At 45.9% G+C, this 23,112-nt stretch overlaps 2 protein-coding genes across 2 annotated transcripts in view; one reads left to right on the top strand and one right to left on the bottom strand.

Moving 5' to 3' along the window:
- The window catches only part of LOC118689991 (D-beta-hydroxybutyrate dehydrogenase, mitochondrial-like), a 17,010-nt gene extending 7,080 nt beyond the window's left edge, over nucleotides 1-9,930 (bottom strand). The window contains exons 1-3 of the mRNA XM_036388572.2: nucleotides 9,719-9,930; nucleotides 5,732-5,842; nucleotides 237-378 (exon numbers count right to left, since the gene is read on the bottom strand). Of these exons, the coding sequence (XP_036244465.1) occupies nucleotides 237-378; nucleotides 5,732-5,842; nucleotides 9,719-9,817 (352 nt within the window). The 5' untranslated portion in view covers nucleotides 9,818-9,930. The remainder of the gene's footprint in view (nucleotides 1-236; nucleotides 379-5,731; nucleotides 5,843-9,718) is intronic.
- On the top strand, nucleotides 9,839-23,112 carry BDH1 (3-hydroxybutyrate dehydrogenase 1). Its single transcript, XM_036388570.2, has 7 exons — nucleotides 9,839-9,942; nucleotides 11,126-11,257; nucleotides 14,286-14,358; nucleotides 15,854-15,964; nucleotides 18,256-18,397; nucleotides 19,895-20,047; nucleotides 21,283-23,112. Exons 2-7 carry the CDS (start codon nucleotides 11,175-11,177, stop codon nucleotides 21,750-21,752), a joined length of 1,032 nt encoding a protein of 343 aa, XP_036244463.1. The 5' UTR covers nucleotides 9,839-9,942; nucleotides 11,126-11,174; the 3' UTR covers nucleotides 21,753-23,112.

Genomic DNA, 23,112 nt, shown 5'->3' with positions numbered 1-23,112 from the left:
ACAGTTAAAGCCTAATCCTCCAGCCAGTCTTGGTCTCTTTCCATGTGGCTGCCACATCAATAGCAAGACAATTGTCCTCACTGACCCGAGTACAGCACAGCCTGACTGCCAGCCACACACTGTCACAGGCCTTCAGGCTTGTTAACCCTCTGTTGGTGGTGCACAGAGCAAAAGACCTGGTAAATGCATGGTCTGCTCTGTAGAAAGGATTCTGTGAGGAAAAGATGCCTACATACCTTCCTCTGGCTCCCTCAGGGTCCTCTTCACAAAGTCCACAGCCTGAGCCACCTCCTGGTCACTGCACACGTCCATCTGTAGCACTTTCATCCGGTCAGACTTCATGTTCCTCAGCTCCCTGGCTCCATCTCCATTCTCATCCTGTTCAGCAGAACAGAAGGGTGTCCCACTAAGATGGACGAAGAACAGCAATGCAGCTTGGGGCCGGGTATATTCACAGGGACAGGAAATAGAAGCTACTGACACTGCACACACAGGTGTAAACTTGGTGCACAATTATGCACAAACCAGTGTGCCACCCTCCTGTTCCCTCCAGCACCACTTCCAGAACTGCATCAGTGACCCAGTGCCCTGAAGCACCACAAAGCCCACCCTGCTCTTGGCTCCTCATGATGGGTTTCACATCCCTAACATGCTGAAATATTGTGCCAGCAGGGGAGGACCATGGGTGACTCTCCACTGCCTCCGTCTCTGTGCTCTACAGGTAACATAACTTGTACAGAAATTGGAGTCAGATGTTCAGGAATACCTGCTCAGTGAAGATCTGCTACACAGCAGCACAGTTACACACATGAGGCATGAAAGGAGATTCTGGCTAAGGAAGAAAGAACTTTTTTTTTTCTCACTCTATAGGCAATAAGAACTTCCTGGCTTTGCTTTCCTTTCCAACCTTTTCCTTTATTTCCTCCCCATCCCACTGCTATCATTAGAGATTCTGTTATTACTGTGGGGTTTTGGTTTTTTTGTTTAGTCAAATGTAAACACAGTTAAAATTCCAAATTTTACCTGCTTACTTCCAGGCAAGATTGCTGCCTAAGCCTTAGAGCCTTGCTCAGGTAGTAAATAACAAATAAAAGTGAAAAGAGCACAGATTAGCTACACAGTTCCACAGCAGGCTTGAGACTTAATTCACAAAACTATTCCCTGAATCACAAGCTCTGCCTCATTAGGGAGGAAGAAGTTTTGAATTGGTGAGTCACCATGCCTGGCTGCCACTCTTCCTTTATCACTTGATACCACCTCCCACAGCACAAGGGCAAACAAGGTGAGCAACCCACCCACAGTCACCTGCTCAGCAGCCTCTGCAGCCAGGCAGATATAAAAAACATGTAGTTGCTTAGTTTTTTATGAATATCTCAGGCTATTTAATTCATATAGTATACAACATCTCATCTCCACCTTCAGTCCAGTGAACAATGACACGTACTGAAGGAAAAGAGCTGAAATGTCCATCATGAACGTGAGCAAAACAGGGCAGTTCTCTTAAAAATCAATATATAGTTACACTGGCATTATGACAATAGTAGGAATGAGTTCTTGGCCCCATGGCTGCATGTCATTTCACAACTGACTTCTTTCCCAGTACAACAAGAACAGCAAACAAAGTTGGAAGCTTTTCTAATGCACATCAAACGGGCTGTGTTGGCCCTCTTATCTAGCCACGAAAACAATCTCCTCGTGGTGTTACAAATAGTCAACAACATGGTCACCAAACTATTACATTCCCTTTGAAACAGATGAGGGTTGTATGATGCCTCACTGGAAGATGCTACTGCATCTCACCAAGTTTTATAAAGCAAATTTTCACTACTTAACAGTGTATAAAGTGGAGCAAATTCAGCTTGTAAAGAGAGAGATTTATTGTACCTATATAAAAAGCCGTAACTATATCTGCATGCAACTGCCAATTGTCATTTGAGCACTGAAAAGACTTTCCTTGCATTTTTTTCTAATCTTACATAATACTTATAAAACAAAGAAGAAATATTTCCACTGCTTTTTGAGAAACAAAGTCATAGGCCGGCAACTTAAAAATCCAGTAAAAATTGTTTGTATTATTCATATGGAAATTAATTTTCCCCTATCACCAGTGCAAATCTATCTGCAACCTTCCCAGCTACAATTTACTCATTATTGACAAAACATATTGATTTTGGAAGACTGACTTCAACATGCAATATAAATTGGGACCAGTTTCATAGTTGCACACACCACCTTAGCCACTATTTAACTGTAAAACAAAGTGCTCAATTCTTTTGTCCAGAACACCACAAATGGAGCAGCTATAGATTTTTATGGAAGCAAGTGAACATAATCTTATGTTCTGTGGTCTTCAGGGGCTTTAAGTACATTCCTTGTTAGGTTCTATATGGTACTTCCTCCTTGTTTTTAAAATGGTAGATTTGTTGGCTGGGATAACACCTAGAGCAGTTCCCATGGGAGCAGCCAGACTGTCCTCCTAGAGATGATCTTCATGATCTTCCCCAGCAGGAGCCACACAGCAGCACAAATCAAGTGAGGTGCTGGCAGCAATGGCCCAACTGCTCCTGCAAAGCCTCTCTCCACTTCCCTTTGCTGTCTGATGTTTGCCCTCTCAAAGAATCTCCCAGCTTCCCCTTTCCAGCTCCATGAGTTGAAAGCCATCGTGCTCCAGCCCAGCCTGCTGCCCAGGTTCTCTCCAAAGGCCTTCAATGGGACTGTGTGGTTTCCTCCCAGCTATCTCCTATCCCCTGGTTATCCTGCCTTGGCAACCCTGCAGGCTCTGCCTGCCCACCCCACCCTGTGCCTATCAAGGGCTGCTCCTGGCTGAGAAGCCCAGCAGCTCCACAAACCCTTTACCCTGAGGCAACTTGTTCCAGCTTTTGGCTGCCTCCCCTTCTCTTCTTTACTCCTCTCCCCTGTTCTGGTTTGGAGGATCCCAGTGCAGTGGTGCTGAGGAGAGGCAGATCACACAGATGTTCATCAGTGGAGAGGCTCCCTCTTACAGACACAGCCATGGCTTTTTCCCAGGGAAGCTCCTGGGATTTAGGATTAGGTCCTGGCAAGCACTGGGGCACTGCAGTGAGATGTCAGGGGGAAGCAGGAAGCCATGAACAATGCTGAGCTCCCATGGATGCAGCCACCTCGCTCCGTGCGCGCCAGTTCCTTCCCAGCCTGCTGCCAATGCAGGCGCTGCCTTCCTGCGTTTCCGGAGCGGAACACCTCGTGCTTGTCCTTACTGCATTCCATGCAACTGATTTCAGACTCCATCTGACCTGCCAGGATCATTTTCAACCCTGTCCCCCAAAAGGCCTGTAATCTTCTCTGCATGGTTCTGTGCATACTTCTTTCTGAGTGCAAACTTTTCTGGGATATGGTCTTCCAAGGATATGGTCCTGGGACTAAATAGCAGTCACTTAGAGGATGAGTTTGCTCATGAGACTATCATGAGGGACTGTAACAAACTGTGACAAAACACTTACTGGGATACATCTTCCCCTTTAGCCACTCTGCTGCTTAGCCAAAATGAGATTAGATTGACCCAGCACAGTTTGTTCCCAGTAAACTTATACAGGCAGGGTGCATCACACTATGATGCAGTCATCTGTAAAACTGACAGGGCAGTGTGTGGCAATTGCATCGAGTGCACTGAAGGTGAGCTGCCTGGCTGGCAATTCCAGAGGTCTAGCTCCTTTGGGAAGGGAAGTATGATATCTGTCCTCTTCCAGGCTTCTGGAAATCCCCTGGCCTCCAGGTGCTCTTGAAAATATCACCCATGGGGCAGAAATCACAATGGCTCATTCTCTAAATGCCCTTAAGTATATTTCACCAGGCCTGGTGAACTTGAGCACATTAATTTATATATAAACATCCCTTGTTCTTTACCTTTTCTTGCCTACAGTCCTCATGATAACAGCTGGCAGTAGGGACACAAAAAAAAAAATTTCAATAAGATCAAGGAAAATAAAACAATTATTTCAACTTTTCCTGTAATTTCTACTTCTAAGGTTATTTAATAATCTATTTCTGTGTGGTTTTTCCATCTTAATCCTTATATATTAACAGAAACTTTCTCAGTAGACTTACTTGCCCTTGCTTAATGTAATCTCTTTTCCATTTGATCCTTTCCAGTTCTATCCCAGCCTGCGTGCAATATTCTTTTTATTCCTGTAACTTTATATTTGACTGCCTGAGCATTAAGAAGCTCCTGATCATTAAGAAGCTCCTGATGCACCTCACAGTCTGTTATGATGTATTTAATAAAAGAGCTGTCTGTGGTGGTGTAGTACATCAGGGATACAGTAATTCTCTGTATAAAAGCATGTAAGTGGTGATGGACTAACTAGGTGTGAACTAAGAGCCTGGCATCTGCTTCATGACAACTGCCCCCACACCTGCTCTGACCCTGCTGGGAACCTACAGCAGCTCACAAGCAATTAAGCAAGCAAGCAAACAGGCCTCACTTCAGGAGCATTTCATTTCTTTATGGAGTTTCCAATGGAGCCTGTCCCTCTCTGCTCCACACTAGCATGTGCCTTCCAAACAGCCCCCTCAGCCACCCTATTTTCCCTTTCCTTTCCGTTCCCTACATCTGCTGCTCTGCAGAGTGTCTGACTTGCCATCAGGCATCCCAAAGCAGCAAATGACATGATTACTGAAGGAATTACAGAGGCTCCTTATGGAAATTTCCAAACAGTGGCAATAATCCAACAGGGCTCTCTTGCTCTCAAGTTACACAATGTGTCAGCTGATAATAACTTTCCCTTCTGGTGTGGTGGAAGAACGTAATGTCTGCCACAATGACACAGGGAGAGAAGGCCACCCTTGTTTGTTCTTACCTTCCACAGTACTCAAAAATCTGTAGTCATCATGCCCTGAGCACCTGTGCTGATGTGGTCATCTTCAAATGGAGAAATGAGTGACCATTAATTGATTTTGAACAATTCAGGTCAGAAATCGCACGAGTTTTGAACTAGCAATACAGCAAAAATGCATAGTAAAGGTAAAATCTCAGCTGACAGGGCAGTGGAGCCAGCCCAGTGTATAAAAAGGGTTTCACAACACTAAGTTGTAAGTCCTTTGCATGAGCAGGGACTGGAATGAGGAGTCTGCAACCACTTCAGATTTAGTGTGTCTAAACTTATCTCTCACAAGTGATGCCACCTGCTAAATACATGTGACAGGAAGTCAGACCTAAAGATGTCAGATATGTATGGTAAGTTTGTTTATTCAGCCATCCATAAACTGAACAGCTTGTACAGAAGCTGCAGAAGCACAGTTCCAGGACATTTTGGAAACAGAGCCTTAATAATGCAGAAGAGGCAACTTGGAGATGAGTTTGGGGAGGGTGTCCACAAAAAGTGACATTGTGAAAGACAGCAACAGGGATGCCATGGAAGACAAAAAGCCACAGTGCCACAGCAATCTTGGCCTATCAGATTTATGGTGTTGTGGTATTTCTGAGAGGCTTCCAGCATTGAACAGGGCCACACTGTACAAGCTACTGTACAGACATGCAGTTGACAGATGAGCCCTACCCTAAAGAGCTCACAATTACAGGAATGAGGTACAAGATACAACAGGCAGGTGAAGCAATGGAAAATGTAACAATCCCTGCCCACTGCACCTCTCTCAGATCTTGAACCAGGGTAAATAGAGGCTGCAAATGAAGATGCTTTCATTTGAGAAACATTTTTCTCTAATCAGAAAAATTTTTATCAATTTCACCACTCACCATGAGCAAGCATCCAGCAAAAACAGTAAATCCCTTTGCATGAAGGCATTTTGCCAAAGCATGTCCAAAACCTTTGTCACAGCCTGTTATTAGCACCGCCTTCCCTTCAGCCTGTGTGAGGAAAAACAGTCACAGGATATCATCAGATATTACAATGCAGGCACCACCACCACCCTGCCCCACAGCACAGGAGCCACTTGCAGTCCTGCAGCCAGGGCAGGCACAATTCCAGCTGCAAGTGACAGTGGCACCTGTGTGCACAAACACAACCACCACCCAACTATTATGAAATCAAATTTATGCAGTTGCTGGTCTGTAACAATTTGTGTTTCCTTGATACCTGAGCTGGAACAGTATTCCTTTCAAGTATTGGTGGCCAAAGCAGAACAGAAACATTTCAAAAGAAGTTAATGGTCTACCAGTCCATAGTAAGAAAAAGCAGCATAGAGAACATCCAAATGGCAGGATGTCACTGGCTTGAACTGTAGAGCAGCTCTTTTAGCTGCTGAGTGACTGCTGTCTGTTCCCCACCTACTCCCACTCTATGCAGCACTTTCCATGCTGTATTTTAGCCCACAGGAATGTGACTACAGGTTAGAGCTTCTTCCTGAAACTCTGCAGTCTTTAACAACTTATCAAATCCTACAGTTCTCTCCTACATTATCATTTGACTGACAGGTAAATTGAGAAAGAAGATTTGATATTCCATCTGATATGACACAACATAGGTTTGAGATAGATAGGAAAGCAGAATCCCAAATCCTGAAGAGAAGCTATAGCAAAACACTGCCCATTCAACTTCTGTCTTTGCTTGAAAGCCATCTCCTCCCCACAGGTGTGAAGCAATGTGAGCTAACACTTAACCCAGCTAGAAGGCTGCCAGCTGCTGTGCTGCACAATGCTCCAAACTGAAACTATATCCATGAGGCAATAACATGATACAGCAATAAAAATGCAGAGGATGCAATAAGGAAGTGAGGTCAGTTAGATCTCTCTGGAGATATCAGCAGCTAATATTGTTAGAGTACTCACAACAGCTGGAATATGAACACCCTTATGTATGAATTACACTGGCTGGTCCAGACACATTTTCAGAGAGAAATGGGTCAATCACCACTGCTCCCTCATCTCTTGCTTTGCTGACATATGGTGTAGTAAAGCAGCAATAAGGGATGATTGCAGGGTGATAGTGATCTGGGAATTACTGCATAAACTCAGGGTGAGCCTCAGCAGAGAACAAGAAGCAAATAAAGCAACACCCTGTCCTATAACTCACGTTGAAGTAAGTGCTCTCAAAGGGGAGTTAAGATCTGAAGCTGAAACAAGAACTGATCAAAAGTCTGTCCTGCATTTATAATACAAACACCCACAGTAACATTATACTATACCTTAGACAAAGAGCACCTAGGTGCAGACTAGCTCTATTAAAGCTCTAAAGATAGCTACAGCTAAAGGACAAAATATGAGTGAGAATTAAATATACAGTGCTCAGTCTGAATTTAATTTAGAGTGACATCTCTCTGAGAGGTGAAAATCAAACATTAACCAGATCACAGAAGTTGTCAAGGTCACCTCCTGCAATAACTCAGCAAGCTGGCCTGTGAAAAAAGAAAGGATTTGACTTTTTTTTCTCTTTCTCTCACTTCCCTAGAGTCTTTGCCTCTGAATCTTGAAGGCAGAGGACTTCCCAAAAGAGCAGGAAGTGTGCAGGAAATAGGCAGCTGTAATCACTTCCAGAACACAGGTCAGGCAAGCAAAGAAGATATCCAATCCTCAACCATCATTAGCTCGTTAAAAAAAAATCCCCAATCAAACAACCAAAATGTAGACAGAAATGAGGTTTAAAAATCCTCTCATCTGCCTCTAACAGGAAGGAAAGTGAGGGACAACTTACAGTTTGAAAAGGATCTTGTGATTGTTATTTGCTATAACCCTAATTGCTGGTAATAAAACACGTGACTCCAGCATCATGGCTCATAACAGACAGGGGCCCCAGCAGCACCAAGGAGCATGCAAAACCCCAAGGGATGTACTGGATCTCACATCTGTACCTGTGCCTCTTTGTGCCATGCCTGATGGACAGAGAGCTCCCAGGGATGACAGCAGGGATCAACCCCATCCCCAGCCAAAGGGATCCTATGCCAGAAAAACTTGTGAACACAGAAAAGCCCAATCACTCTTATCTTTTGAAAGTCCTAAGATAAAGCTTAATGGGCCTGTTCCTGAAATTTGATAAGGCCAATCTGCAGCTTAATTTGACTCAATGCTGGGACAGGCAGAGAGGACCAGTTATCAGCACAGTGACCTTAATGAGCATTCTGAGGAACTCAGGTGCCTCCCTCACTCGGGGTCATACAGGGCTGCCTGGAAACACTGCATGGGAGACAGCACTCCCGTGCTGACAGGGTGCCTGGGACAGCATGCCTGGGGTCTGCTAAGAGCACTTCTTGTACCAGAGGTGCTGCTGTGGCATGTGAGCACAGTAACACTATGCTGTGTGATCCACAACACTATTCCTCACAGTTCAGGAAGCCCTAGCAGAGCAGCCTCATATTAACCTGCAGTCAGCTCAGATGTACACAGCATTTCCTGTTGGGATACGGCCAGTTTATTAAATAATATAATTTATTTTACTAATGCAGGTGATCCATCAGAATTATACATTTACTGCAGAACAGACTGAAGAAATTGAAGCTACTTTTTCAGCCTGTCTCTCTAGACAATGTGGGAATATGGCATGCTTAGCTAGACTTAATATTTTTCTAATGTGCCATTTGGTTGGGGTTTTTTTTATCCTGTTCCCATTTGTGGCTCCCCTGACCATTCCCCGATGTTACCAAACAGATTGATTTAGGATAAGTGCAGCTACAAAGTAAACTTGGCTTGTTCCTTTTTCCAGGGTTGGGAAAGTTGAGGTTTTCAATCCCAGGAAAAAGAACTGAAAATACTCACTAAAGGGAAGGTATTTTCTCAAGTGGAACAGGGATGGAGAAAGTAAGAGAAGCAGAGTGGATGAAGGAATGAAGTGGGAGGCTGCAATCAGACTACAGCTGTTATGTGGCCATTCCAGGGGGAAAGACTGAGCTGGAGGTCCTGAAGCAAAAACATTGGCTCAGAGAGCAAGTCATATCCTGGGCATCCAAATCAGCACAGGACAGCAGGTCAAAGGAGGTGATCTCTCTGCTTTGGTAAGACCCCACCTGCAGTGCTGCATCCAGCTTCAGTCTCCCAGCACAGGAAGGACGTGAACCTGTTGGAGTGCATCCAGAGGAGGCCACCAAGATGGTCAGAGGGATGGAGAACCTCTCCTATGAGACAAGGCTGAGAGAATTTAGATTGTTCAGCCTGGAAAAGAAAAGGCTTTGGGATGACCTAATTGTGGCCTTTTACTATCTGAGGGGAGAGCATTTACAGGAGCATGTAGTGACAGGACAAGGGTGAATGGGTTTAAATTGAGAGTAGGTTTAGAGTATTAGGGAAAAAAATCTTAACTGTGAGGGTGCTGAGGCCCTGGCACAAATTACCCAGAGAAGCTGTGGATGCCCCATCCCGTTTGAGGCCAAGGCGGACAGGGCTCTGAGCAACCGGGTCTAGTGGAAGGTGCACATGGTTGGAACTGGATGATCTTTAAGGTCCCTTCCAACCGAAGCCATCCTATGGTTATATGAACATCCCCGTCCCAGTGAAGCACTGCGGGGAGGGAGCAGCCACCGCACCGCGGGGTCCGAGGGCAGCGCCCGCCGCACCGCGGCCGGGCCGAGCCTCGCGGCAGGGGCCTCATCGCCCCGGGCCGTGCCCGGCTCGGCGCTTCGCCCCCCTCACAGCGTCTCTCGGCTCCACCAGCCCAGCCCGGCACAGCCAGCGCCGCTCCGGCCTCGACACCTGCAGCGCCTCTGCCTGGCCCGGCCCGGCGCCATTTTGGGCCTCGGGGGCGCCTCCGGCGGGCTCTGCCCCGGGCGAGCCCCGGCCCCTCGCCGCGGTACTCACGGGCAGGGCGCGGCGGGCCCGCCGCAGGAGGAGGAGGAGGTGGAGGAGCAGCACCCCCGCGGCGCCCAGCGCCAGCAACAGCCCCGCTCCGCTCCGCATGGCCGCAGCCTATCGCCGCCGCCGCTCCGGCCCTGCCCCCGGCCCGCCTCCCGCCGCGCCCGGCACCGCGGCCCCGGCCCAGCCTCATTCAAACGGCAGCAGCGCCCGGCTCCCGCCGGCTCCAGGTAACGCGCGGGTAGCGCGGGGCGGGTCGGGGTGGGTCGCCGCGGCCCCGCGGAGCTCTGGCAGCCGGCTCGCACGGTGACCTTGCCCGCGAGGGGCGCGGGCATCTTCTCTGCGCGGCCTCTCCCGCAGCCGCCACAAGCCCGGGCGGCCGCGCCCCCGGTGCCTCGGCCGGGCCGTGAGCGCGTTTGGGGCCGCGGCAGCCGCGTCCCGGAGAGGGGCCGGGCCGGGCCGGGTCGGCGGGACCTGCGACGGAGCTCCGGCCTCGCCCTCTCCCTGCAAACCTCACCAAAACCCGCGGGGACACTCGCCGTGCTCCCGAATTGGATCAAAGCACCGGGATTTCTGAGGATTAGCCGAGGCAGCGAGCCTCCTGAGCCCTGTCCGCTCCCTCCCTCCCCATCTCGGTGCCCACCGCTGCTCTTTCTGCGGTAATTTCGCTGCTTTCCAGCCCAGGCCTGGTTTACAGCAGGCCCCGAAGCTGCCGCGATGGCGGCCCAGCCTTCGGCAGAGATGCAAACCACCCACAACAACTGAGATACCGTGTCTCAGCTTCAATAAAAGGGACTGGGAGATGGTTTTTTGTGTCTTGGGTTACTTTTATCCAAGATAAATATGATTTAAGTTGATTTTCCGTACCAAAGTCTCGTTCTTGAGATGTTTTCACTCGGTATTGAGTTTATTGGTGGTTCCCTGTGCTTAGTCCAGCATCACCAACCACTTAATTACCAAAAAATGTATTTTTAACTGTGTGGCTGTACTAGCTATAAAGCAAAGGATTGTTTTGGAAACACGTCACATAACATGTGACAGTCATAACATCACCTGTGACGTGAAGTTATATTTTTGTTCAAAGTTATTCCATATAGCTCATTTGAAATAATATATTCCATATGAGTACCTTAATTTTTTTCTGTTTCAGAGAAAACAGTTAAAGATGCATTAAAGAAGAGAAATTGACATTTTCTTTAAATGTCTCCCTGCTTGGTAGTTTACTTAGAATGCTTTTCCTTATTTAAAAGCATCTTGGCTGGCTCAAGGTTGAGCTATTTATCTCTGTCTGAGGGACTGCAAGGGGAGAAGATGAGTTCCTTTGGACTGTATTTTCCTGTTGAAATACATGGAGTCAGCATGTCTTACAAAGTAATTGAGCAACTAAAACAGAGGTGCTATCTTGTGTTGCAGAGCTAAGGAAGAATAGTTTTGCTTTTGGTAAAGTGTGCTAGTTGAAAACATGTTGGCCACCAAGCTGTCCCGCCCTCTCTTGAACTTCTCCGTGAAAGCCCTGAATCTCAAGGACCCAGGGAATGGCTTCAGGTAAGTAACTTGGTGGAAAAGAGGAAAGAGTGACATCTTGAGTAAAGCACATGTCAAAGACTCACTTGATTTCAGTGGGACAGTTTATTTACAGAGTCACAAGGTGGTTGAGGTTGGAAGGAACTTTTGAAGGTCATGTGGTCCAGCCACTCTGCTAACGCAGGGCTTCTCTGAGCTGGTTGCCCAGAGCTGTGTTCAGGTGGCTTTTGAGCATCTCCAAGAATGGGTACTCTAGAATCTGCCTGGACAACCTGTGCCAGGGCTCAGTCACTGAGCTGAGCACAGCAGAGATGGACTCTGTATGCAAGGAGGGGTTGGCAACATGTTGGATTTTTTGTTGGTTTTTTTTTTTTTTTTTACATTTCAGTTAAAAAGAACATTCATTCAGTATCCATCAAGAGGATTTTTTGGAATATCAGCAAGTAGGCCTTGCTTCAGTGCAAGAAACTGTCATATATTTCTGTGACTTCCTGTGATTAAAGAGGCAGCAAATCCCATGAAATAAGAAGTTGAGAGGGAAGGTTTTACTGAGAAATGGAGGTGGACTGAGTAGTTAAGCTGGTTCTTTTCTGCAAATGAACAGAAAATTGCCTATCTAATTCTAATTTCTAGCTCTGAAAAAACCCCCAACATTTATATTGCTGTATGATTGGAACCTCTTAGTCCAAATTCTGAGCAAGTTGAGTGCTTTTCCTGGCTTTGTTTTTGAGCAGGGCTCCCGAACAGCAGTGTGGTACTACTAATAGTACATAAGCCATTTAGAAGGGGCTGATGGCCTGTTAAACAAGAGCTGCCACCTCCAGTGTTGCTCTACTGCTGCTGATAGTGGTGTCCAGCATCACCACGGTCAAGGGTGGCTCTGGTAACTGGGTGTTGGAGATAGCTATGCTGTTAAGAGATTTCCTGTGCAAACAGACATAGGTCTTTTATCTCCTGTTTGCTCCACATACACCAGAGTTCACCTGCAGGAATCTGCTGTGGCCTTAAAAATACAAATAAATGTTTTATTAAGTTGAGGAAAGAATTTTCAGCATATTCTTGTTTTTTTTCTTCCGTCTTCTGTTTTGCTTACTGTGTATTTGTGCTTTGTGTGTCTTGTACTCAGGGCAAACCTGTGCTGCATTTGGAAATCCCCACAAGTTGCTAAACCTGCACTGGAAATCCAGCTGTTCATTGAAAGGCAGTGCTGCCACTATACCAGTGTCTTAATGCACTGAAGCAGCATTTTTGTACTTGACTCTTCAAGCTGATGACTCCTTTTTTTGGTGGAACTGAACAAGAGGCAGTGCATGATTACAAGCACAAATTCAATTTGAGGACCACCTGTGCATTCTAAAGTCTCTGTTGTGGTCTCTAGAATTCAGTGATGCAGAATGACAAAAATGGCTTATGGTACCATGTGGGGGCTCACATCACTTCCTGGCTGTTCCTGCTGATGACTTTCTTGCTCAGCAGCAGCCAGCATCTGTTCTTCTTTTGCCATTGCCTTCAGGTCAAGATAGGCAGAATGTCTAGTAGGTATTCTCTACAGATTATTGTGAATTGAGTGCAGCAAATCAGTGCTCTGCAGTGAAATAACAGGGTCAACCATGACACTGAAAAATAAAACCCAAGTTCATTCAACTGTAAGAAATGTTAGGAACATTTCTGGGCACTTTAAGACACACCAAGAATCTTAGTGTTGAGGTAAAAGTTTCAATCCAGGATTGCAGGTCAGTGATGTTAACACACACTGCCTGGGGACTGACCTTTGCAGCAATTAAGTTTGCTATAGCTATTTCAAGAGCTGATTTGGCTTGTGACACTCTAAGTTAGAAAAACAGCTTAACTGTTTCAGGAGGGTGTGAGTGAACACCCTTGCCTGAATGTGTCATCTCCTTTCCCATCTGGTTCAAAGCTTCTGCCTTCAGAGATACTTGATTTCCTGAGATGTGGCTCAGAGGCGAGAGTATCTGCAAGCTGCTGTGCAGTGTAGCACAGGTCACCCTGCAAGAGCCTGTGATGTCTGAGCTGGAGATAATTGTGAATGATTATGCAAATTTACTTAGAAACCAAAAAGCAGCCTGAAGATTAGCTCTGGGAAGGATGGATGCTGTTGGAGGAGCCAGAGGGTAGATGAAGCACAGCAAGTCCAAGGGAAGGCCAAAAGCTTCTGGAGGGCAATGTCAGTGCCCAAAGCAAAAATGAAAAAGCTGATAAAGTCTAGAGAGGTGCCTGACAAGGACAGAGCTTGGGTTACGCCGCTTTGTTGTTCAGGCCCAGTTTTGATGAATGATGGCAAGACTTAAGACAGAGTGATGCTACTGGGTAACATAGCTTTTCTAAATGGAATCTCATTTCCTGGAAGGCATTGTTGCTTTGCTCTGGTTTGTCTTTGTGAATATGTTTTGTCTTCTGGGAGTCACACGTACTATGAGGAGGAGCTTCAGATCTGCATGGCAGGTATTGCTCAAAGACAGTGTTTCTTAGCTTAAAAAGGCAATGTAAAATCTAAGTGTATTTAATGGGGAAGAAGTGCCATCCAGGGTGAAATAAGGATGGAGCTGTGTGTAAAAGGAGTGAGACAAATCCAAGCAAATTCAGCCTCAGGCTGGGTGTCAGAGACAAAGCCGCAGCAGAATACCTTCATCAGACAAATTAATAACTTCCCATACCCCAACTTTGTGCACATCTTAAGTGAGGGTGTTGTTGCTTTTGAAAATGCAAACACTGCACTGCCCGTTTTGTGGGTGAATGCAGCTCTGTGCCTCCAGACCAGGAGCTATTTTAGAATACTTTGTAATACCCAGACAGCTTCTGCAGCTGGAAATAGCATCAAGGTCTTTGGAGAAACAAATGTGTCATACTGTAGGAAACACACAGGCTCAGAGTAAGGAGAAGTATAGACTAGATTCTGTCTTCCCAAATGACAATCTACATCATGTATGTAGGCAGCACTACATTCCTTTTCATGTGTGTGTTGCTGCAGCAGGCTATGGATAAGATATTCCACATCTGACTGTTCTGTTGGTTTGGGTTTTTTTAACAGGCCCGTGCAGAGATTTTCCCTCCCTCTGTTGTCCCCGTGTGGCAGCCGCTCTTATGCAAATGAAGTCGATCAGGTGAGTGTGACTGTGGCTTCCAGGAACTGGTTCTGCTGAGCAGGGGTTTTAAAATCCCTGAAGCCTGGTGACCAATTTCATCTTTCCAGTTTGCCAGAAAGACTGCAAGCTGGACCTCTCGAGCATGCTCCACATTCTTTCCACACCGAGCTCCCATTGACGTAGCACGGTATGTGCTGCTAAGCATGGAAATAAACAATCATACGAGTGGGTTTTTTCTATTTTTGGAACTCACTCAGCAGATTAAATGTTCCACCTTACAGTGGAGGGAATCTGCATGACAAATTCTTAATAAAGCACTCTTTCTCGAGAGTAGTTGTTTAAAGACATGTAAATAAATCAGTGTGTCCTCACCACTTCATCAAGAGAGTGGCCCTTTTTAGCAGCCCTCTCCTTGAAGATACTGACTTGCCAGGAGCAGTGCCAGGCAAAAGGGATGATGTTTTGTCATCTTGTCTGTCTTGTGGCACAGAACTCAGCACTGAAGCAGTGCTAGAGCATGCAGAACTTGCTTCATAACTCTGGAACAGAGTTTCAGAGGAACTCAGATGTGATCCTCACATCACTGCAGGCTTCCAGTGTGAGAAGCCTTTGCTGCTTCCACCCAGCTTCCACCCTGATCAGTCCTTGGGTATGCTGGGGAAAGCCAAATTTATAGCTTGTTAAAAGAGATGAGTCGGAGTGAATTGCAGGCAATTATTATGTAATCACACCCACAGCAGCACCTTGGATGTGCAATTGTTGCTGTTGGGCTGTCTGATGCACTATTTTAGATTGTTATTTAACTGCTTGTTATTTAACTGCTGCCTGTCTTTGGGTTAAAAAAAGGAATTTGGAGAGGGAAGGAGGTATACTTCCATTTAAATTGTAAGTTGGAAAAATAGGAAGACCAAAAGAGCCCAACCAGACAAAAAGAGTGATGACCTACTGGTCCTAATTTCACATATTAACCCCACTTGAATCTTCTTAGCCCTTAGAACCCAGCTCTAGAGAGCTTAGATGCTAGAGAGAGAGAGATAAGTGAACAGTCAGAAAGATTAAACTATATCCTTTCTTCAGTCAAACTGTCTTCTCCATGCCCTATGGGCTACATGCGCACAAGAGTGGACTCCTGCCTGCTTTGAGCATATAGGAGCAGTTCCTGGTGAAGGGAAGATGTCTTGGGAAGTGTCTGGTATATTTTCAGATTTCAAGATGGATGTGAACTGCCAGAGCATGGTGGTTTGCTCGGTCTCTTTGCCTTGGAAGCCTGTTTGCCAGAGGTGCTGAACTCCTCCATGTTGGGAGGGCAGTGATCCTGCCTCACTGGAGTGAGCTCAGCTTGAAAATGTCATTCCTTGTGTTCAGGTGGCACTGGGTGGCAGGAGGCAGTGAGTGTAGAGAACAACCCCGGAACACACTGCTCCTGGCCAAGGATGTGACTTATTCTTTGTGCTGCAAATCACCGATATCAAATACTCAGTTCCAGTGCATTTTGTTCTGGTTTGTTTTGCAGATTGGCAGCAGAGCTGTGCTTATAACAGGCTGTGACTCAGGATTTGGATTTGCCTTGGCCAAGCACCTGCATGACAAAGGTTTCATTATTTATGCTGGCTGCCTGCAAAAGGTAGGGAAAACAAAAACTGTTCTTCACCTGTGGCATGTACAGCGACACATAGCAACTGCAGTCTTCCCTCTCCACTCTGCACAGCTTTCTGCCAAGGAGAGGGAGGGTGGTTGGTACAGGGAAAGACACAGGTGTTTGAATTTCACAGAGCAGAACCAGGACTGAATGGTGTCTAGGGAGGTTCTTAATTAAGTCACAACACTGTGGTCTGTTCCATGTCTGAAGAGCTGGAATCCCAAAGCTACTTTTCTAGGCTTAACTGTAAGCAAAGTTTGGTGTTGGGCTGTGGTCTGGACCTTTGGCCCTGCTCTCACTCTGTATATATTTATGGAGGGCTTATTTTGATTAATTTTGAAATACACCAAACCACCAGTGATTTTATAGCATGTGTTCTGAGCATATTTTTCTATATTCATGAGCACAGCCATGCATGGGGTGTGTATTGGGGGTCCCCTGAAATAGTTGGGTGGATGATGGAATCCCACTAGTGCAAATGAGAGAAGAATGAGGCCACAAACAGCTTAGTGACACAGCCTTGATATGCTCTGGAGGAGATCTTGGTGTGGCAAAGCATTGATGGTCATGGAGAACAGGAGAGAGTTTTAGTCTCTCTCTCCTTATGAAGCACTGCACTGTTTTTAGCTGCACGGCCATTTCCTAACAGAAACAAACTTACTCCTCAGGATATCCTGGGGTGGGTCAGCTAGTTTGATCTAATCTTATAGCTCACTCATCACTATAAACATACCTTGAATAGTGGCACTATTTAAAGAGAATTTGCCAGAATTCTGTAATGTATCCAACTTTCTGCTATTATTTTTTTGCATTATTACTAAGTTTTGCTTAAATTAGTAGTTTGTTTCTGCTGCATTTTTTCAAAATAGGTGTCTGTCCCGATAGCTCTGTCTTGTGTCCCAGTGTTGAATCAAAGATTTATTTGTTAACCTGGGCTCCCTCTACAGGCGTCACAGCAGAACAGGACACTTGGTACAATTTGCTGCCTTTTGAAAGGGTTCAAGACAAAGAGGGTAGATAAGTACTTTTTTGATAGGTGTTTCTACTCAGCTTTTGTAACTGAAGATCAACATTAGAGAATATAAGAACACAGCAAACTTAAAAAACACTGTTTAGAGTAATAGCCTGCCTCTGTGTTGACTGAAGTAAAAAACTTCAGAGTTGCAAAGTTACTTATGTGTTTCATTTCTTCTGTCTGAGCTGCTAAAAAGCCACAATTTCCAGTGGACATACCTAACAGTCACTGAAACCTTCCTTCTATTTTTGTTGTCTTCAGTACTTTTTCTACTGAATGCATGTTCTTGGAAAATCTCTGACAATTTCAGCATAAGCTGACATGCAGCAGCATGCCGGAAGTCTTTTAGACTTTGATCAGTATTTACTTCCTCACAGAAAAATCAGCAGAAAGCTTTGCAATATCACTCTGTAATTAAATATTGCTTCTTTAGCTGAACTCACACACCATGTTCCAAAATCTGTGTGGCCATGCCAAGAATGGTAACAGCAGTTGTCATCAGAAAACACTGGAAAATGCCAAAGCTCTTTAGTTAGCTGAGTGGCCTCCCATGTGTCTTCAAGCCATTATACTTTCTGTAGGACAAAAACAATTTCAGGAGACTGAGCTGATTTTTCACTCAGTCTACAGGCTTCTCTAGCAAAACCATAAACAGAATTCTGATCAGAGTGTAATTATTGCTGGCGCTGATGTTAGCAGCAGAAAAAACTTGATGTCTTTAGATGTTAGATAAAAGTGGAGGTAGAAATAAGGAACATAATCTTTGGCTTGGATATATTTGACCTAGCCCTGATGTAGAGGAAATGACTCTGAAACTTCAGTATCACTTCCATGGGTTTGTTTTTCACAGCCCACCTGCACATCAGGAGCAGACTGCTGCTGGGGAGCCACTGTGTCCTCAGGGCATGCACACTTATTAGGAATGCCATGTCCTTACTGCAGAATAAAAGTGCTGGAGCTTGTACTGAACAGGAGGTGCTTGCTGGGTGCCTTGCTGCACCTCTGGCTGCCTTCTTGGAGGTTAAAGTAGTTTGTACCAGCTGACTTGGTGCAGGACTCATGGTCAGATGGAGATCCTTGAGGAATGGTGTTCTGCAGGACCGGTCCTGTCTGCTCCCCTTATTCCTAAGGCTGCAGGACTGTCCTGAATATTCTGTGACTGTCCCTGTGCACTATTTTGTTTGATTTGATAGTTGGTAGGCATTTGATATTCTGCACAGCTCTTTAGCCAGATTGAAACCAGCACTTTCTTCCCCTCTAGGACAAGGGAGAGGGTGGCTCCAAGGAGCTGGATGCCATGAACAGCGATCGAATGAGAACTGTGCAGCTCAACGTCTGTGACAGCAAAGAAATGGACCGGGCAGTGGAGCATGTGCAAGGCAGCCTCGAGGACCCAGAGAAAGGTGGGTGTGTGCAATGGGCTCTGAGGCTGCAGAGGGACAGGAGCTTCCTTGGCTGGCCTCTGAGAGCATTGTCAGGGTGTATTTCAAAAGCTGAGCATGTGATTGAAGGACATGAATCTTTGAGGAGCAGCAGGGCAGAGCAAATGGCCTGTTGGAATTTTGTACCACGTCAGAAAGGAGCTTCCCACTTCACACAGCATCTACAAAGAAAACTGCTTTGTTCTCCACTAGCTCCTGTAGGAACACTGGCAAAAACCAGAGTGGTGTTCAAGGTCTGGGATTAGTACTTTGTTCCTGTGAACTGAAGTTCATTGTGACTCCCTTTCTGTTGTAAAACCTGCCCCATGCCCAAAGATTGGGAATTACAAATGGAAATATGTCCTCTACTCTTCAAACAGCAAAGGAAATTGAGAGGTTTTCCAAAGAATTTCCCATGAAGCCAGCTGGGTATCATTAATGCTATTGTAGATACTACCATTTACAGTTCAGGGGGTAGCTGTACTGATTTTCTTAGCCTGCCTACTTCATTCTACTGAGGTGAGCAGCAAATTCTGCTCCAGTGCTGTGAAAATTGCCTTTGCTCATACATTTCTGAAACCTTTCCACCTTTTGAAGTACATGTTCCTCCTAAAGGATATTCACATTCAGCAGAAGGTTGTTTTAAGCAGAACAACCAGTAATGTTTTGGTTTGGATTTCACAAACCAATTTCTTTTTATTTTATTTGTATTTAATTTTTACATATGGATCTTCTATATAAATTAAGTTTTCTAGCTCTGTATTCTCAAGCACAGGCCAGGATGAAGTTGCCTTTCCTGGGCTTCTTCTGATAACACAGATCTGGACACAGTCAGTCAACAGATAAAAGGGAGTTTTTCTAAACGAGAGACAGAAGCCTTTCTCAGACCTTTCTCAGCATGTTTAGAATATTATATTAAATGAGTTAATTTTATTTAAAATTCCTTTAAAATCTTTCTTTTTATTGCCAAATGAATAGGTAGCTTCAGTTGTTGCCATTTTGGCTGCAGCAGAATAAAAGGAGAGGCCATGGCATGCATGCTCACCCATGCCTACACCCTCCTTCCCAGCACTGCAGACACTCTAGTTCTTATGGTGACAGAAGGGATTTTACTTTGAAAGAATTACTCTTTTGTTTCTTACAAGTTCATTCCTATTCTTATTATTTGCATTATGTATTTTGCTTCTTTTAAAAAATTATGATGGATAAAAAAATAGTGGCAAGGAGAACAGCTTATACAAGGCTGAAGTTCTCTGCTGGCTCAGAACTTCCTGGGAAGCCTCATTGACAGCACTTTGTGGCTGCAGTGTTGGGTGGTACAGGCAGATCTCCATGGTGGTTCTATTTTCTCAGGAGACTGAAGTGCACTCTGGACTCTCTTCTATCTGGTCTTTACCATCACAAGTCATAATGAAGAGCTCTGTTGTGTGGTTCAATAACCTCCTAGCACAGCTAATGGTGCTTGATTTTGTCTTGTAGGGCTCTGGGGGCTGGTTAATAATGCTGGGATCTCCACGTTTGGGGAAGTTGAATTCACCAGCATGGACACCTACATGGAGGTAGCTGAAGTGAACCTGTGGGGCACCGTGCGAACCACCAAGGCTTTCCTCCCGCTCATCCGGAGGTCTAAGGGTGAGTGACAGAGCTCCTGACTGGCTCTCCCTGTAGCAGGCCCCCCTTTGCTGTGCTAGAGGCCAGAAGGTCTGTGGCACTTCTCTCTGCACCATTGACACCTTCCTGCCCTCAGAGATACAATGTGGTCCCCAGCAGACAAACGGATTGCTTCACCTCTCTGAGTTACACAGCAGGCCTGAAAACCAGTTCTTTCTCTTTCCCATATGTGTTGCCTTCTCCTGCAACATCCCACACAAGATCTAATCCATTATATCTTCTTTTACCTGTTCAGAAACTGCAGCTCACAATCAATTACAGTGCCAGGAGCATTTCTCCCTGCTATATAAAAATCAGCTGTGACAGGGTGGGCAGCAGCAGTGCAAAAAGCTTCTTGCAGGGAAGTTGTTATTTTGCACTGTTACTCTGGGAGCCTGTGATGCAGGAAAAGAGGGGGTTGTACAGCAATGACATGCAGACCTAGAGTTTGCATGGGTCTCAGCATAAAGAGGCAGCAGCTTTCCTGTGCTAGGGCCTACTGCCTGACTAAATCAGAGTATTTTTCACTCTTGAGGCCTCCACAGGCATTTACAGTACTGCCCTGTGCTGCTGACCTGGGCTGGATGTGGCCTGGGTAGCCCTTCTTCCACCAAGGAAGGCTATCCACTTCTGAGGTCAAAGTTTCCCTTTCTAACACAACTTAGCAATGAGCTTTGGTAGAAGGTGCACAGAACTCCAACCTCTACTGAGACTACAGCATCCACAGCCTCTTACCAGCATTTTCCCCAGCCCAAATGGATGGCTTCTGGCAGGGAGAAAGGCCTCTGTTCCTGGAGCCATAACCCAGTTGTCACATGGAAGAGTGCAGTGGACTTAAGCTGCTCTGCCCATTGGTGGTACAGGAACAATCTATTCCATTTTGAGAAGCAGACACTCTGAGCCACCACTGGCCTTTGATTTGCAAATAAACAAGCTTAGCTTTGGTGCCAGAGCCTTTCCTTTTTCCCGCTTTACTTTTCTGAGCTCAGTCCAAATTGCTGCTGAGCAATCCTGTTTCCCCCTTTGCAGGCTCTGTCAGGAGCACAAACCTGAAGGGCACTGCCTAAGCCAGCACTGCTGAGGCAGAGCCATGAGCAGGTCTGCCTGGCAGTGGGCAGTGGGCAGGTGGGTGGGTGCATGTTCGGGAATATGTTGGGTGGTGTGTGGCAGGTACCTGCTCCAGGCCAGGTCCCATAGCTCAGCTGTGCTCTGCCCAGGTCGCGTGGTGAACATCAGCAGCATGATGGGGCGGATGGGCAGCCCCGCCCGCTCTCCCTACTGCATCACCAAGTTCGGCGTGGAGGCCTTCTCCGACTGCCTGCGCTACGAGATGCAGCCCCAGGGCGTCATGGTGAGCATCGTGGAGCCCGGCAACTTCATCGCGGGCACCAACCTGTACAGCCCCGAGCGCATCAAGGCCATCGCCGACAAGATGTGGGACGAGCTGCCCGAGATCGTGCGCAAGGACTATGGCCGGAAGTACTTTGACGAGCAGGTCAGCAAGATGGAGTCGTACTGCAACAGCGGCTCCAGGGACACGTCGCCCGTCATCGAGAGCGTGGCGCACGCGCTCACCTCCACGGCCCCCTACACCCGCTACCACCCCATGGATTACTACTGGTGGCTGCGCATGCAGATCATGACCCACATGCCCGCCGCCATCGCAGACCGGCTCTACGTCTACTGAGGCCTCACGCTCATAAGCTATCCAGGTGGGAAATCTGTTTTAAAGAGAGCTTTGTACACACTTCCCATTAGTCCTTTTTAAATTTTTCTAACCTCATTTCAGAGTACTGTATTTTAGCTCTAAAGGGTTCATTTAAATATCTGACATAACCTAAAAGGCAGTAATTTGCAAGGGATGTTTCATAGGCAGGAATATGTTATGTTTGTGCAGGGACAATGATTTTTTTGCTATTTATTTCGTGTAATCCTTTCTTTTTTCACCTCAAATATGAAGCTGTAATCATTATTTAAACTGCAATTGCTCTGAAGCTTTTTCAGAATAATTTCTGCTGATGGCCAAACACAATCTTCACAGTTCCTGCCTAGGATGCAGCCTCCACACCATAAAACAGAGTCCCTCCATGCTCTAATGGCAAACCACTGCTTCCTCATGACAAAGAACGTCCATCTGACTTTTCCAGGCCTGGTCATAGTAGCCCAAGGCAGAGCAGAGACTTCTTTAACTTGGGGATCAGAACTCAAAATGCTCAAGGTGCTGAAACTGAGCAACTGACCCCATCCCTTTCTCTCTTAGAATTACACTGATGGAACCCTAGAGAAAAGGAACCAGTCTGCTTTTCTCGCATGCTTTCTTGCAAAGGAGTCCAACAACCCAGGGACTCACCCTTGCAGACTTTCACCACGGGAGTTCCTTACTCATATGAGCATTCCCATTACTGTGAGCAGCTTTACGCACAGGACTGCAGGTGTCAGGATTGGCCTGCAGTGACATTTCCCTTCTCTTCACAGTATCTGAACATGAACTCCAGAGTTAGCTTGGAGAGGAGCTTCCCTTGAGCTCCATTGTGGAGCAGACAGAACAGAGAGGGTTACAGTCACATCAGTGAATGCCCTTCTCTCCAGGGACCTCAGTTACAGCCAAGTATTTGTACAGCAGCTTGCACAGAAGGGCCTTAACCCTGACCAGGCCTCCAGTACTGCAGCACAGGTGATGATAACAATCATAACTTCCACTGAAGGAGTCACTGAGCTGAAATACTTGCCACATGAGATAGATCTATCAGAACGTCCATAACAATAATGTTAACTTTAGGAGCAGTCTCATTTCCATGATGGTTGTTTACATAGCTGAGAAACATTTGTTTTGTATTTTAAGAAAAGAAAAGGAAAAAAAAAAAAGAGTCTTTCATGAGGAATTCAGAAAGAGGAAACTTTTATAAGCTTGAAAGGCAAAAGTAAAAAATAATTAATGACCATTGTTAGTGAAGTTGAAAAGAAGAGATTTCATGTGCTCTAGTAACATACTGTGACATGATCAAACTCCTTTGGCTTAATAAATGTATACATGAATGGTAACAAAA

The sequence above is a fragment of the Molothrus ater genome, chromosome 10 (assembly GCF_012460135.2).
Source record: "Molothrus ater isolate BHLD 08-10-18 breed brown headed cowbird chromosome 10, BPBGC_Mater_1.1, whole genome shotgun sequence".
Taxonomy (NCBI): domain Eukaryota; kingdom Metazoa; phylum Chordata; class Aves; order Passeriformes; family Icteridae; genus Molothrus; species Molothrus ater.
This window is presented reverse-complemented; position numbering and strand designations above follow the sequence as displayed.